Genomic DNA, 17,034 nt, shown 5'->3' on the forward strand with positions numbered 1-17,034 from the left:
GGCATATGGAGCTATAAAACACAGGTGGCTCTGGGGCCTTATTTAATTTCCAGGGTCTGTCTATACAAAGTGCTACCAACTGGGTGGCTTCAAACAACAGAGATTTATTCTTTCCCCTGTCTGGAGGACCTAAGTCCCAACCCAAGGTGCCAGCAGGGCTCTGCTCCCTGTGACACTTCGGGGAAGCCTTTCTTGCCTCCAGTAGGCTTCTGATGGGGGTGTGGGTCCTTGGCAGGCTGCGGCTTGTAGCCATCTCCCTCTTATCTCTGCCTCTGCTGTCCTGTGCTGCTCTCCCTGTGGGTCTCTGTGTCTTCGTATGAGAACATCATAGTCACACAGGATTAAGGGCTCACCCCTCTTCCAATGTGACCTCATCATAACTATTTACATCCAAAGAAAGTCACAACCTGAGGCACAGGGAGTTAAAACTTCGGGGGGTGGAGGGAGACACAATTCAACTGGTAATGGGCCCTCTTCAGATAAAATTGGGTGCCAGCTACTTTTAAATGGTGTGGGCACAGAGAGGAGGGCCAAGTAGGAGACATGTCACGTACCATCATGAGGGGAGTAGGCCTAGCCAGCTCAGATGATCAGCCAGCCTGGATGATCTTTCACATTCTGATCACTTACAGGTGGAAGGGAGGCCAAGGAGTTCAACTTTTTGGAAATGTCAGGTATCTTGGGGAATTCAAGCATGACGAGGAAAGCTTAGTCAACGGAGTCGGCCTCCAAGTGTAAGCTGAGCTACACTTTTCTAATGGACATTCACAGTGTGGTAGGGTTGGCATATGGAATGACAGCCCCCCCTCCACCCCCACCCCCAAGTGCTGTCCACGTCCTCGTTCTAATCCCTGGGGTGTGCGACTTAGCTTCCATGGCAGAGACTCTGCAGGTGTCATAAGGTGTTCAGAGGCAGACAGATTACCCTGGATCTTCTGCCCAGGCCCTGACTGCAGGAGTTGCACCGTGCTGACAGCAGGGAGGCAGAGGCAGGTTCCTGGCAGCAGGAGCTGTGAGCTGTTGGAGAGAGAACATCTATTCCCCCCGTCTCTTAGTTAGTAATAAATGCTTCTGCTGACAGATATCGGCAGCAGATTCAAAACCCCCTTCCCACGCCACTGTTGCCTTACAGTTTGATGACAGGGACAAACGACTGAAATCCTGATTCAGGGGAGACCCTGGAGGTCACACATTCAATGTTTCAGTTGCAATCAGTCTTTGAGCAGTGCCTACTGGGGGAGTCTCAACCCTGAGCCTTTTGACTAAGCCAGTCCTATATGTAGGACAGAAAGGGAGCAAGTCCCACAACTACATAAAGTGCACCACAGGCACCTTTTGGGTACCTAGTTGACCAGATCTGACCTCAAAGTGGGCATGGCAGCAACAGTGACTATGTCCCCTGAGACCACTGCTTTTGGCTCCAAAGCTTTCTGGACCCATTGTGTGACAGCGGGAGGGTCAGGACCAAGGAGAACCCGGCTGGCTACGTGGCTGTGCCAGCCGGCAGCTGCCCTGCCAGGGCCACCTGCTCCCAGGTGAGGGTCCCGCGAGCCGCCCCCCCCTAGGCAACGCAGCCCGGATCACGCGTCCCGCTTCCAGCCGCAGCCCCCGGCCCCGGGCCCTCCCCGGCCGCAGGGCAGAGGCCGCGGGTCACGCGCTCCCCGGCGGCCCCGGCCCGGCCCAGCCAATGGGCTGGCGGCGCCCGCATGACCCGCGCCGGCGGGAGGGCGTGGGGAGGCAGGCCGGGCGCGCACGCCGCCGGGCTGTGTCGCCGCCCCCGCCGCCGCCCGGACGGGAAGTGAGCCGCCGGCCCCGAGCACCACGATCCGGGAGCCGGCCCGCAGCCGCTGCCCGGGGCGAAGCATGGCGGCCGCCAAGGTAAGCGCGGGCCGGAGGCGCGAGCGGGCGCGGCGCCCTCGTGCCCCGGTGGCCGCAGACGGGGCGCCGGGCAGCTCTGTCCCCTCGCGGCTGCGGCCGGACGGCGGGGCCCGCTGCTCGCGGGCGGCACACGCGGCCCTGCGGCCGAGGCCCGGCCGGGACGCGGAAACTTGGCCGGCCGGACACTCCCACTTGGCGGGCAGGGGAGCCGGTGCCCGGAGGGGCCGGGCCGGGGGCCGCTGGGCCGCCCCGGGGCACTCGTGCACTTGACCCCGGTTGTAGTTGACCCCGGCTTCTCCTTCCCGGGGGCACCGCCGGGCAGAAGCCTGATCCTATTAGGTTTCAGGGCTCCGCCTCCCGCGGGTGGGGAAGTCACCTTGACTTCCGTTTGGGAAACCGCCTGGGAGACTGGGCCGGCGCCGGGGCGCGGGGAGGACCCGGGACCCTCCTCCTGCCCTTCCTCCTCCTCCTCTCCCACTCCTCCTCCCTGCTCCTCCCCCCTCTCCTCTTCATCCTCCTCTCCTCCTCCTCCCCCCTTCTCCCTCCTCCTCTCTTTCTCCTCTTCATCCTCCTCCTCCCCCCTTCTCCCTCCTCCTCTTCATCCTCCTCTCCTCCCCCCTTCTCCCTCCTCCTCTCTTTCTCCTCTTCATCCTCCTCCTCCCCCCTTCTCCCTCCTCCTCTTCATCCTCCTCTCCTCCTCCTCCCCCTCCCTCCTCCTCTTCATCCTCCTCTCCTCCTTCTCTTCATCCTCCTCCTCCTCCCCCTCCTCTTCTCCTCTCCTCCTCTTCTTCTCCCCTCCACCCCCTCTTCTCCCCTCCACCCCCTCCCCCTCCCCTCCCCTCCCCCTCCCCTTCCTTCCCCTCGCCCCATCTGACAACACTTAGGTACCGGCCAGGGAGCCTTTGAGAGGCATCTTTTAGGAAATGACAGAACAGATTGTCCCGGGCGCCTGTCACTCCTGTGAAGCCCCACTTAAAAGGCATTCCGTGTAATGGGAAGCATTCCCCAAGCCCGCGGACAGGCGGCTCCGGGCGCTGACCTTTCCTGTGTCACCGTGTCAGCCGCTTTGGACTGCGTCCCTGCCTGCCTGGCAGAAGACCGTAGTTAGTCCCAATCACTTGAATCATTGGGATTTATTGTTTTTAATTTTAAGTTCACGAAGGCAGCCCTTTAATCAAGGCTATACAACTTCTTAGCTCATTTTAAGAGCAGTGAACTTAAATATACACAGCGTTTCAAACATTTGTCCTTAATCAAAACTCCGTGATAACCCTCAGGAGGAAAACATGGCCAACACATCATATTCCTATTTATTCAGGCAAACTAATCACATTTGCAATGGAAATTGTAAGCAGACAAATATATTTAAATGTTTCTGCCCAAACTGCAGTCGTCTTCGTGTGCCTACGTGATGGGACGGACGTGGCTTCCCACTTTTCTGTAACTGTTATGAACCCCGTCCTCAGGAGTCTGCCCTGGGTGGGTGTGCACACGGATGTGTGTGTAGGGACACGTGCACACACATCTGTGTATGGACGTACATGCACTGGCGTATACTTCAGAAACTTCCTGAGAAAGTGGAATTAAAAGCATGACTATTTTGTGCAAAAAAATTGAAATTCATGCAACTTTTTCATAATGTGCATTTTTACATATTTTCAAACAAGATTTATTTGTTTGTAAGGCTGAGTTGCATAGAGAGAGAGAAACAGATAGCTTCCATCCATTGATTCATGCCTCAGATGGCCTCGATGGCCAGGGCTGGGCAAGGCCTCAACCGGGAGACTGGAGCTCCATCCAGGTCTCTGCACGGATGGCAGGAGGCCGAGCACTTGGGCCATCTTCTGCTGTTTTCCCAGGTGCGTTTGCAGGGAGCTGGATTGAAAGGGAAGCAGCCAGGACTCAAACTGTCATCCATATGGGATGCTCGTCACGAGTTGTGGCTTAACCTGCTGCGCCTTAATGGCGGCTTCTGTTTCCACGTATTGTGAAAGGACCTGTGCACTATGTTGGAATCATACTTTTAATTCCACTTTGCCACAGTCTTTTTGAAGAATCCTGTTCGTGTGCACATCTAGGTATATATGTTTGTGTAGAAAATTGCTTTCCCCAGATTCTGGGAGGGTCGCTGCGATTCATTTTTGCAAGCGACATCAGCTCTTTGAAACCCGGTAACTCTTCATCTTTTCTTTGGAATTGGAGTGCAAGACTTGGTATGGATTCGTTTCCTTGATGAGATACGTTCTTTAGTTCCCTTTTGGTATCCGCAAATGGGTGATTTGATTTTGCTTTATTTGCAGATAGTCACTGCGTGTGCATGGACATGGGGTGAAAGACTTAACCAATATGAAGTGAAGTGAGCGGCATGCAAGCAGGGTCAGCTTTTTGGTTGTGTGTTTATTAGACTGTCAATGTCATTTCAAGGGCAGTTGATGTTTAGCCACATAGTGACAGGGAGAATGACACATTCATTTCCTTTTTACTACTTGGCAACTTTCTGTTTTTGTGGATTCATGTAAACTCATCTCTCTCCAGGATTTCTGAGGGCTCATATTGTTTTAATATGGAGTCTCATATACATATATTTACAGTCGAACAGACAAATCAGAATCAAGCCTGAGTTGATGAGAAAACCAGGATAGAGTTATCTGAAGCCTGGACCAACGTTCGTGGAGATCCAGGATGTGCCTGCTGGTGGCACTCGGCGTTCTGTAGCCACCAGAGCAGAGGGCAAGCTTCTTTGAGCTGAGTTACTTGGGAGAGAGCTCCGTGGCTGCAGCTGTCCCAAGGCACCTTCTCCTTGTGCCTGCCTTTTGCACAGTGGGTGAACTGCATTCTGAACTACCTGGGGGCCAGAGGCCCAGCAGGGTCCTTTAGACACTTCTTGGAAAATGCACCAGGAGCCACAGATGCAAAAAGTCTCATCTGGGACAGGACTGACACCCACTGCAGCCTATAGGAGAGAAATTTACCTATTAAGAGATTGGGCAGGAGAACTTTAAGAGAGTAGTCTGCAAGCCCTCAGCACTAATAAATGCTTGATAGATGTTAAAGAGATAGAAATGCTAATTTCTCTGATTTGATCCTTATATAGTATGCATGTATTGAGTTATCATACTCTACCCTGTCAGTATGAACAATTATGTGTCAAAAAATTTAAAGCAATGGAACTGAGAATTGGGGTCTCAGTTGTAGGAGAATATTCTCTTTTCTTAATATTTATTTATTTGAAAGAGTTACATAGAGAAGAAGAGACAGAGTGAGAGGTCTTCCATCCTCTGGTTCACTCCCTAAGTGGCTGCAATGGCCAGGCCTTGGCCATGCTGAAGACAGGAGCCCTGCAGGAGCTTCACTTGGGTCTCCCACGTGGGTGGCAAGGGTCCAAACATTTGGGCCATCTTCCACTGCTTTTCTCAGGCCATTAGCAAGGAGCTGGATCGGAAGTGGGGCAGCTGGGACACGAGGCGGCACTCATCGGGGGTGCCGGTGCTGCAGGTAGCGGCGTCTCCTGCGATGCCACAACGCTGGCCTCAGAATTTTCTAACAGCAGCGTCATCACTGTGATGACTTGTTTGAACATTCACGCACACTCGCTGTTTTCTGGATGGATGTAGTCAGAACTAGTCATTTCCTTAATTTTGTGTAGTTGTTCTTGGTCTTTATATACATATTCAGGTCTAACTGTTCATGTCTTCCCTTTATGGAAGTCCTGGGAATCTAGGCGTCTCTGCTTTTTATTTTGATTTCTGCTATGAGAATTACTGCTTCCTAGTGCATGAAGTAACATTGACCTAAAACTGTTAATATTTTCATTTTTAATTATTGTTTCTCAAAGATTTTTATTTATTTATTTGAAAGGTAGAGTTACAGATGGAGGGAGAGACAGAGAGAAAGGTCTTTCATCTGCAGGTTCGCTCCCAAAATGGCTGATCTGAGGTCAGGAGCCAGGAGCTTCTTCTTGAACTCCCACAAGGGTGCAGGGGCCCAAGAACTGGGGCCATCTTCCACTGCTTTCCCAGGCCATTAGCAGAGAGCTGGATGGGAAGAGGAGCAGCCGAGACCCCAACTGGAGCCTGAATAGGATGCTAGCGCTGCAAGCAGAGGCTTAGCCTACTAAGCCACAGCACCAGCCCCAAAACTCTTAGTCACTCAAAAAAGCTTCCATTCTTGTCTTGGAATAATGCTTACGTGTTCCCTTGTTAGATATGTTGTCCTGTTTGTGTTGAGTTCCCCAAATTGCTGTCCAAGGATTACAATGAAATTGAGCTGTAAAAGGATGAAATTTTATGTAGCTCTACAGCAGATGCATTTTGCAAAGGCACTAACTTCCTCTTTGCCCCTTTCTGGTTGTGATGGACATTCCATCTTTGTCACTGGTTAAGGTAACACATTAAAAATGAAGGCATTAGGGGCCAGAGTTGTGGCATAGCAGGCCTGCTACGCCAGCACCTGATATGGGGGCCGGTTCATGTCTTGGCTGCTCCACTTCCTATCCAGATCCCTGCTAATGCACCTGGGAAAAGCAGTGGAAGATGGCCCAAGGGGGCTCCTGCACCCACATGGGAGACCTGGAAGAAGCTCCTATGTGTCTCAGTCATGGCTTTTCAGCCATCTCGGAAGCACTCTCTCTCCGTAACTCTTTCAAATAAACAAATAAATCTTAATGAAAAGACATTAAACTATAAATAACTTAAAAGTTAGGGAAAACTCACTTGAGTTTGAGGTGTGAAAGATGTTCAGGTGTCAAAATAGACATGGACCAGTAATTTGGGTGAAGTTAGCTTATAACTAAAATAAAATTTGGGACAAATAAAAGCATTAAAAATAGTGAAAACTTGGTCAGGAGGGTTCATATGCCTAGCTTTTTTGTTTTGTTTTGTTTTTTTTTGCACTTTGGGAAGAGTTGTTGCTGCGGTCCTTGTGTTCTTTCTAGCATCACATGGGAAGAAGCTGAGCACTCTGGAATGAACTGGACTTTGGGCCTTAAAGAAAACCCAGGCCGCCTGAGGGGCTGAGTTCTCTGGTGGAAATGCTGTCTTGTAAGGGCTCAGGATGTGTGTCTGGGGGTGCAAGGGAGGCCTTGGGTGGTGGAATTTCACAAGTGAATGGGGAATAGCAAAGATCCAACAGTGATTGGCAACAAGTAGTTGAAAGCGAAAGGTGATGGCAGGTGCTGTGTCTTAGCTGTGAAGCCACCGCGTGCAGCACTGGCATTCTATATGGGTGCCATATGGCCCAGCTGCTCCACCTCCGATCTAGCCCCCTGCTAATGTGCATGGGAAAGCAGCGGACGATGACCCAAGTGCTTGGGCCCCTGCACCCACATGGGAGACTCCTGGCTCCTAGCTTCGGCCTGGTATAGCCCTGGCTGTTATGGCCATTTGGGGAATCAAACAGCAGATGGAATATCTCTCTGTCTCTCCTCTGTAACTCTGCCTTTCAAATAAATAAAGAATTTTTTTTAAAAGAGTAGTAGGCAGTAAAAAAACAGTCAAAAACAGATAACACTTAGTGCATGCTTGCTAGATGCCTATTCTGTTCTGAGTGCTTTTCCTCCTTAATTCATTGAATGCCTCCAGTAGCCTTTGCTGATAACCAGGCTCTACTTGGCCCTGTGACCCTGTTCACCCACGATGTGGGGGAAGGCTGGGGAGGGCAAGTGAGGCGCTTCCTGTCTTAGAAGCACTTCCAGGCCGGCGCCGCGGCTCACTAGGCTAATCCTCCGCCTAGCGGCGCCGGCACACCGGGTTCTAGTCCCGGTTGGGGCGCCGGATTCTGTCCCGGTTGCCCCTCTTCCAGGCCAGCCCTCTGCTGTGGCCAGGGAGTGCAGTGGAGGATGGCCCAGGGAGTGCAGTGGAGGATGGCCCAGGTGCTTGGGCCCTGCACCCCATGGGAGACCAGGAAAAGCACCTGGCTCCTGGCTCCTGCCATCGGATCAGCGCAGTGCGCCGGCCGCAGCGCGCCGACCGCGGCGGCCATTGGAGGGTGAACCAACGGCAAAGGAAGACCTTTCTCTCTGTCTCTCTCTCTCACTGTCCACTCTGCCTGTCAAAAAAAAAAAAAAAAAAAAAAAAAAGCACTTCCATTGCACTCACTGTGTGTCAGACACATTCCCAAGGCCTCTACAAATAACCACTTCATTTTCAAAATGCTAGCGTCCTTCACAAAGTTTGTGAAAATTAGAATTAAAAGATAACGTTTTTCTTGTCTTTTTTTTTGGTTCAAAAGAGTTTGAATCCATGAAAACAAAGGGTCTTCAAAAATGCCATGGAAAATGTCCGTACATACGTGAATTTCACAGATTTGAAGCCCGCTTGTACCTAGAAGTAGGTTCTTCCTGATTGTGTCCTCGTTTGACCAGGTAGGGAAATTGAGACCCAGGGGGATTAAGTAATCTCAGTGTTGTACATCAGGTGAATTATTATGCAGTCTGCATTCAGAGGGGTTCCTTATTTTTATTTTAAGATTTCTTTATTTATTTATCTCCCTCCTTTAGAGAGGTAGGGAGAGACCTTCCATCCGCTGGTTTACTCCCCAGATGGCCACAATGGGGAGCCTGGGCCAGGTGTAAGCCAGAAGGCTGGACTCCATCCAGGTTTCTCACATGGGTGGCAGGAGCCCAAGCACCTGGACAATTCTCTGCTGCTTTCCCAAGTGCATTAGCAGGAGCTGGATCTGAAGTGGAGCAGGTGGGACTCGAACTGGTGCCCTTATGGGATGCCTGACATTGCATGCAGCAGCTTAACCCCTGCCTAACCTGCTGCACCACAACTCTGGCCCCGAGTTTCTCCTCCTCACCCCTGCCCTGCTCTGCCCTCCCATCCTTTCCAGGCCATTTGCAGAGGTCCATGCGTGGGAGTTTACATGTCGTCCATCACACAGGGGTCTTCCCTGACCTGACTCGTGGGCCTCGTTGTTAAATGTGATTTCAGCCAGGTGGTAAAGCCCTTCGTCGCAGGAGTTGTCCTGTACCCTTTGAAGAGCTGCTTTATTGATATGTAATCCATAGACTACACAGTTCATCCACTTTGAGAGTACCTGTCACTGGTTTGTACCGTGCTCACAGGCCTGGGCAGCTCCCGGCACTGTCATGTTCCTTCGTAAGCATTTAATCCAGTCTCCGTTAGAGCCTGGGCTGTGTAGTTAACCTTCCTGCCTTCCACATTTCTCCTCTGTGGTAAAACCCTCTCTCCAGCTTTTGTTATCGAGGAGAAAATGTGGTTACACTTATTAAGGATATTCTTCAAATGGCTGATTTTCGCTCCATTATGTAAAAATTGCTGGATATTTGGTGATGTCATAAAATTCTCTAGTGTTCATGCCGGGAGTGAAAGTTTGAGTTGCTTGTGTACTGCTAGATGATAATTATTAAAACAGCTCACTTCCAGGGCTTTCTTGCTGTTTGCATTGTAGGGTTTCTGGGATCGTCGGGACAGGAGGGGCCTTGGAATTGTGTAGCGCCCAGGCCATCAGGGCCCCTTTAGCCAAGGGAGGAAGGGGATCCCAGACAACTCTGTGATTGACCCACATTCCTCTGAACCCCCTCACTTTCACACTGCTGCAGGCAAGTGATGCTTGTTGCCAGAATCATCGGGACAAGTCTGGAAAGGATTATTTTTTTAAAAAAAGTATAAACTTTATTTAATTTGAAGGGGTGGAGGAGAAAGAAAAAGAAAGAGATCTTCCGTTGATAGGTTCACTCCCCAAATGTCCGCCTCAGCCAGCTGACGCCTGGTCCCACCCCAGGGAGTCTGCTGGACTTGCAATCCTGCAGCCTGGGCAAGCTCTGCTTCAGATGCCCTCTTAGCCCAGTGCCTCCAGGGCCCCTCTGCAGATCTGTCAGAGGAAGGGTGTGTGGAGGTCCCTGCAGGTCCTCCCTGTCTTCAGCCCTGTTCCTGTCCCTTGGTGCTTGGGCACCAGCCTGATAGAGCTGGGTCATTGTCCTACACCGCAGGTCTCATCACCAGAAGTCCCAAAGGATTGCTGTGGTCGCAGTAGGTGCTGGAAGGGGAAACACAGCAAAACTGTGCTGCTGGTCTGCCAGCCCCTTCCCTGGCTAACCTTGTCCCCTCGCTTAGGTGACACGCGACTTTGCAGGTGAGGGCTGACAGGCATTGTGTGGTGTCGGGAGCTCAGGGTGCAGGTCTGTTTGAGCAGACTGTCAGAGGAGCCCTAACTGTCTCCCAGTGCCCCGCCTTTCAGACCTCTCCGTCGGTGGTAAAACACTGCAGTTGGTGAGGCTCATGGGGACCCTTCCCTGTGCCCTGCTCTCTGTCTGGGTGAGGCCACCTGGCCTCCCTGCTCTCTTCTCCCTCCTGACTGCAGCTCTGAGCTCTGCAGGACTTTCTCATGCACCAGCGCTTGCCTTCCCCTCCTCGATCCTAGTTCTGTTTGATGAAAGAGCCCTGGACCAGAAGGCAGCAGAGACCGATAGTGTTGAGAATTTGAGGCTGTCGTTAACTTCTCCGGGTACTCAGTATCACCCCATGGAAAACGGGGGGGGGGGCTGTCTGTGATGCTCAGATGAAGTACAAACTTCGAGAACATTTTGGGAATCACCAAGTGCTATGGGAATGGCAAGAGGTGTGCGTTGGAGTCTGTGGGACGTTGAACAGTGTGGCAGGCTTTCCTAGAGCTCCTGGTCCACCAGTAGTCACCACTGTGGTCAGCTACGGTGACCGCAGGAGCCATGTTCACTGAGTGGTCCACCTGGAGCCTTGCCATTGAAGTTTCTAGTCCAAGGACCAGCAGTGTTGTCTTTGCTTGGGAGCCTGTTACAGGCCAGGTGGGTCTGGGTTTGTGTCTTAAGTAGACCCCCAGGACATAGGGTGCACATTAAAGTTTGGGATGTACTGGTCTGGAACGTTCATCACCAGGCAATTAAATCTTCTTGTCTTTCTAAGGTAAGGGTGCAGTAGCTTTTGGACTGTTGTTAGTTCGAGTAATTTTTAAAATAGTCTCTCTCTCTCTTTTTTTTTTTTTAATATATTTTATTGTATTTGAAAGGCAGAGTTACATACAGAGAGAAGGAGAGAAAGAGATCCTCCATCCACTGGTTCCCTCCCCAAATGGCCACAATGGCCAGGGCTGGGTCAGGCTGGAGCCAGGAGCTTCTGTGTCTCTCACATGGGTGCAGGGGCCTAGGTACTTGGCCGTCCTCTGCTGCATTCCCAGGCGCATTAGCAGGGAGCTGGAGCAGAAATGGAGCTGTCAAGACTTGAACCGGCATCCATTTGGGATGTCAGTGTCGCAGGTGGCTGCTTTACCCACTATGCCGCAATACTAGCCCCTAAATAAAGTCTCTTTTTACAAAATTTATTTATTTATTTGAAAGGTGGAGTGATAAAGTGGGAGAAAGAAAGAGAGAGAGTGTGTGTGTTATCCATTGATTCACTCCACTGCAACAGCTGGGGTTGTACCAGGCCAAACCCAGGAGCCAGGAACTCCATCCAGGTCTCACGTGGGTGACAGGAACCCAAGTACTTGGGCCATTGTCTTTGGGACATCTCAACTCGGCCGTCACAGAGATTTTATATTTAAGATTGTTATTCTTTATTTTATTTGAGCAGGAGAGAGAGCGCTCCTATTTGTCGGTTCGTACCCCAGATGGCTGCAACAGCCAAGGCTGGGCCAGGCAGAGTTCAGGTGCCTGGAACTCAGTCCACATCTCCCACGAGCACAGCAGGAGCCCAGCCGCTGGAGCCATCACCTGATGTCTCCAGGTTATACCCAGGCACTTGATATAGGATGATGTGGGCTTCCCAAGCTGTGTCTTATCTACCTTGCCGGATGCTTGCCCCAAAGCTGTTTTAGACCTTGCTTATCTAGAACTGAATCCATCTTCTTGGTTCTTCCTTACTTTTAGCCTGCAACTTAACTTTCTTCCTAGTTGAGGTTTCTGTACTTATTATGGGTATCGAGGAGAGACACCAGCAACAGGAACTGATAGAGGGACAGAGTGAGGCGACTTAAACATTCTGCCTCCCTGGACCAGGCGTGTCCTGCCTTCTCCATTTCTCTTTGGGTCCTCGTCATTCTGACTGCTGCATGGCCATAGCTCCCATGCAGGGCCGTGGGCTCGTCCCTGCACCGCTGTTTCCATTCTCCTTGGAACTGCCAAGGGAATCTTCTAAAAATCGGCTGTGGTTGCCATGGTGATGGCAATCAGAAAGTTGCGTGTTAACTTCGTTCCCGTGTGTTAGTGACGCCAACTATTTGTCAGCCCCCATACTGAGGTCTGGGCCTCATTTCCAACAGTGGTTTAGACAAGCAGGTCACGTGGGGAGCTGGTCCCCATTACTTCATCCTCACAGTCACCCCAATGTAGCAGGGAAGCCACTGATGGCTTGATTTGTCAGATAAGAAGCTAAGACTCAGAAAAGTTATGCAAATAATAACATCAACACCAGCTTATGTTCATCCAACACTTGCAAAAGCCAAACGCTGTTGTAAGCACTCTTTATATCCAGTGTTTAATCTTCACAGCACCCCTGTGACGTTTAAGCACTGTTATTATCTCCATCATACAGTTCGGGAGACTTATCTGTACAGGACAGTGAGGCACAGAGAGATGGATTAGCTTGTCTAAGGTCACACAGCCTATAAACCGCAGAGCTCTGATTAGAACCTGGCTCTGGGATCCATGCACATAAAATAACAGTGTGTGACATTGCCCTCCTTTTTACTTTTTAAGATTTATCTGTTTAAAAAGTTTATTTATTTAAACAGCAGAGTGACAGACAGATTTATATCCTCAGGTTCACTCCTGAAATGGCTGCAATGGCCCAGGGCTGGACCAGGCTGAAATCAGGAGCCAGAAACGCCATCCTGGTCTTCCACATGGGTGGCAGGGGCCTGGGCACTTGGGCCATCCTCTGTTGCCTTCCAAGGTGCGTTAGCAGGGAGCTGGATCAGACTTGAACTGGTGCTTGGATACAGGGTCCTGGCATTGTGTCTAACACTTTAATCTGCTGTACCACAAGCTTTCCCTTATTTATTTATTTGAAAGGCAGAACAACAGAGAGGGAGGGAGAGAGCAGGGAAGGAGGGGGAGAGTGAGGGAAAGAGAGAGAGGGAGAGAGAGAGAGAGAGGCAGACAATAGCCAGGCCTGGGCTAGGCTGAAGCTGGGAGCCAGGAACTCCACTGGGGTGAACAACCTGGGTGCAGGGGCCCAAGCATTTGGACCAGGCTCTGCTGTTTTCCCAGGCGCATTAGCATTGAGCTGGATTGAATATGGAGCACCTGGGGCTTGAACTGGCGCCCATATGGGATCCCAGTGTCCCAAGTGGCGGCTCAACACCCCTGCCCCTACACTGACCTCTTTAATTTACCTTCCGATAGAGAGTGGCTTCTATGGCCTATGGAATAAAACTTAAACTTTTTAGCCAGTTCTAGCCTCCTTCGTCTTGCCTATATTTTTAATACTTTTAATTTGGTCATTTTAAATGTTGTGTCATGCTGGTTCCCTTCTCATAGTCTTCCAGTGGTTTGTGAACCTGTCACAGCCAACAGGTCCAGATTCCTTGCCATGAAGCTGTGGCAACAATGTAGCCGGAAGCAAGGGAGCTTATTGGCTTGTAGGTTTGTGTGCTTAACTTTGAGTTCAGGAAGCTAAAGCATTGTTTCTTGTCATTCCTCTGTGGTGGTTTTTTTCTCTGAGTTCAGTTTTTGGAAGGGATTTTTTTTTTTTTTAAGATGGCTTTATTTATTTGGAAGTCAGAGTTACACATAGATAGCACAGAGAAAAGGAGAGAAAGAGAAAGAGATCGATCTTCCATCCACTCTCCAAATGCCTCCAACAGCTGGGCTGGGCCAGGCCGAAGCCTGGAGCCAGGAGCTTCTTCCAGGTCTCCCACATGGGTGCAGGGGACCAAGGACTTGGGCTGTCTTCTACTGCTTTCCCAGGCCATCGCAGAGAGCTGGATGGGAAGTGGAGCAGCTGGGATGTGGCACTGCAGGCAGCTGCTTTACCCGCTATGCCACAGTGTCGGGCCGGGGGTGGGGTGTCTTTGTTATTGGGTCATCTTTTCTGTAGTTTCCACAGTTTGGACTTTGCTGATTGCATCCCTATCGCATTCTCTGACCTCAGGATTTCTTGTTAAGCGGTAGATGTAGAAGCTTGATCAAATCAAGGCCTTACTCTTTGTTGTTGTTGTTGTTCTTGGCTAGAGTATTTCATGGGTGGTGCTGGGTGCCTCCCATCAGGTTACTGGGTACCTGGTCCTGGGTACTTACAACAGGAGACACCTAGTTTCTGTTTTTTTTTTTTTCTTTTTTCTTTTTTTTTTTTTTTTCCCTGTGAGGTTATTTATTTTTGATCACTGGGTTCAAATCTTGTCATTTGGGTCTACCAACTTTTTGCATAATGTTCTGTTATTGTTGGCTAAGTTTGAATACTAACCATTGGTCTTTGTGGCTGCTTGAGTTAGAAGCCATTTCCATTATTTAAATACACATATTTATGTGTTTGCATATCTGAGTGTAATATATATTTGTATGGATACATATATATTGTGGGCCTGGATCATAATTGTTTCAAAAACAATGGGTATTTCAAATCAGTTGGTTATTAATTGATACATACAGAGTTTTGTTTGGGATGATGAAATGATTAGTGGTGAGGATTATACAACATTAGATCTGTACCTCAAGCCACTGAATTGCATGTTTAAAGGTGGTTAAAGTGGTAAACTTTATGATATATATATATATATATTTACTATGAGAATTGAAATTTGAACTTCTTTTCCATTCCCAGTCCCATTCTCCACTAAGATCATTTTCAATTAACTTTATACATAGAAGATATGGTATGCATTTTACCAAAATAAAGACAAATTAATTGGAAATGGATTGTAATACATTAAATTAAAAAAATCAGTGTCTACTGAGTGATTCTTGCTCCTTGAGTGGAGCCAGAGTGAGGTGAAGGGGCGAGAAGAACACAGGTTTTCTTGAGAGAAGAACACCCACTGAGTGAGGTAGAAGGTGGGGTGGGATTACAGAAAAGGGAAAACAGCATTTTGCAACCTGCAGGTGATAACCGATTCAGGCACAGATCATCCGTAATTACCAAAACACTTCTGGTAAAATATTTTTGGGATCCCATTGTCTCAAAGATTCTCCCTGTAAATTATGACTTCCTACAATGGGAAAAAGATACTTTTACCCTGGGGGGATCTGCAGAGCCCAGGGATCGTCCGTGCAGGGGACAAACCAGGTAGCAGTAGCTGGTGATGCCACGCGAGGCTGCGTGCCACCTGACTGGGGAGACTTCTGGCCAAAACCTGTTCAGTCTGAATCCAACCCCCAGGAAGCAGTCAGAGAAACACAGAAAGCAGGACTTGCCGTAAGACCTCCCGGCCTGGCCGAGAACATCAGTGTCACGCGTGGAGAAGGCTGGATAAAGGAGGCTCCCAGAGAGACACAGTGACAAACGCAGCCCTTGAACCTGGACCTTCGATGAATGAGCGACGGGCCCAGCTGGAGCGACTGGAATGTGCCCTGCGTGTTCAGTGATGTTATCGTTGGCTGGGGCTGCCAGAGTCAGGCACCACAGACCGGCACGTAAACAGCAGGCATGCTTTTTTTTCACAGTTTCAGAGGCTGGAAATCTGAGGTCAGAATCTCTGCGAGATTGGTTTCTGCTAAGGCCTCTCTCCGTGCCCGGTCGGCCGCTGTCTTCTCTCCGTGTCTTCATGTGGTTCCCTGTGCATCGTCCCCCGATTCCGTCTTCCTCTGAGGACACCGTTCGTGATGCTTTAGGATCCACCTTCATGATAAATCGTTTATCTTGTTTTAATGCAACCTTTAAGGACCCTGGCTTCACGTACTGTCAGTCAAGTTCTGAGCTCCTGGAATTAGGGCTTCACAGTGTGAATTTTGGTGGGACAGGTTTCAGCCTGTAGCAGATGCCCTATCTTTTTTTTTTAAAGATTTGTTTGAAAGGCAGAGTTACAGAGGGAGAGAAAGAGAAAGAGAGAGAGAGGGAGGGAGAGAGAGAGGTCTTCCATCCCTGGGTTCTCTCCCCAAATGGCTGCAGGTGGGCCAGGCTGAAGCCAGGAGCCTCATCTGGATCTCCCACATGAGTGCAGGGGCTCAAGGGCTTGGGCCGTCTTCCAATGCCTTCTCAAGCACACTGCATCAGAAGTGGAGCAGCCTGGACTTGAACTTGTGCCCCGATATGGGACGTGGCAGTGCAGGCAGCAGCTTAACTCACTGTACCAGCGGCCAGCGCGCCCCACCCCCCACCCCTATCGAATCAGTTTAGATTGTCTTGGGTGAGCTTGTGATGTTGAGGCTGTAGACGAAAACGGTCCTTCCTGTTTCTAAATGGATTTTGAGCCGCCGAGGACGCGCCCTGCTTACGGAACTGTTCCATGGCGTCCTAGCACTACACGCTGTCCTGTTCGTTTCTTTGGTGCCAACCTGCAGATGCGTGAAAGGGCGAGGAGAGTGTCTGGGCTCCAGTGCGGTTTCTTGGAATCTTTTTCTCCTTCTAGTATACCATGTGCTCCGTCTCCCTAAGAAGTAACACTTGGGAAATAGTTAAGGCGTTGCCCGTGGGTTATCCCCCAGAGAGTGCGTGAGGGGCCGCCCTGGGCAGGGTGTAGGCTGCCCCAAGGTGGCCTCATCCCTCTGACTTCAGAGAGAGGCATCTGAGGGAACACCCTGCCTGTGGATTAAGAAAGCCCCACGCTGCCACCTCGTGCCAGCTCGTCCCGAGAGAGGGCAGGCACCAGCAGGTGGCTTGAGAGAGGAGCGGTGATGTCACGTCTTCGTGACATGGTAGTGCCTGCTGGCAAGGGGCTTCGTGCACTCCGCAGCGTCCACAGTGGGTGTTGACATCGATTCCTGCTCATTTCCTTCCAGAAGAACCAGGCTCAGCCCCAGGCTCTCTGTGTGGTTCAGGGAGGGGGGCTGTTAGCCCATTCTCGCCGTCCTCCAGTAGCGGAGCAAAGCCTGTTTCTCATGGGCTGTTACTTGCCTTTTCACAGTGATTCATTCTGAGAGTGCTTTGAAAGGAAGAGCATTGTGCTGGCGCTGGGGTACACAGGTTAAGCCTCTGCCTGCAAGGCCGGCATTCCATATGGGCAGTGGTTCGAGTCCTAGCTGCTCCACTTTTGATCCAACTTCCTGCTGTTGCACTCAGCAGA

At 50.4% G+C, this 17,034-nt stretch overlaps 1 protein-coding gene across 9 annotated transcripts in view; it reads left to right on the top strand.

The window, feature by feature from the left end:
- The first annotated feature begins 1,722 nt into the window (after positions 1-1,722).
- The window catches only part of SLC25A13 (solute carrier family 25 member 13), a 185,855-nt gene continuing 170,543 nt past the window's right edge, over positions 1,723-17,034 (top strand). For 6 of the 9 annotated variants that reach the window (XR_016222773.1, XR_016222774.1, XM_051852956.3 and 3 more), the window contains exon 1: positions 1,723-1,878. Coding sequence is in view for 4 of the 9 variants with exons in the window: in XM_051852956.3 (XP_051708916.3) it covers positions 1,864-1,878 (15 nt within the window). In the remaining 5 variants the exon portion in view is untranslated. The remainder of the gene's footprint in view (positions 1,879-17,034) is intronic. The other 3 variants (XM_070059810.2, XM_089315714.1, XM_070059811.2) reach the window with 2 other exon arrangements.

This window comes from Oryctolagus cuniculus, chromosome 16 (genome assembly GCF_051225735.1).
Source record: "Oryctolagus cuniculus isolate XC-2025 breed Fujian yellow rabbit chromosome 16, ASM5122573v1, whole genome shotgun sequence".
In the NCBI taxonomy this organism is placed as follows: domain Eukaryota; kingdom Metazoa; phylum Chordata; class Mammalia; order Lagomorpha; family Leporidae; genus Oryctolagus; species Oryctolagus cuniculus.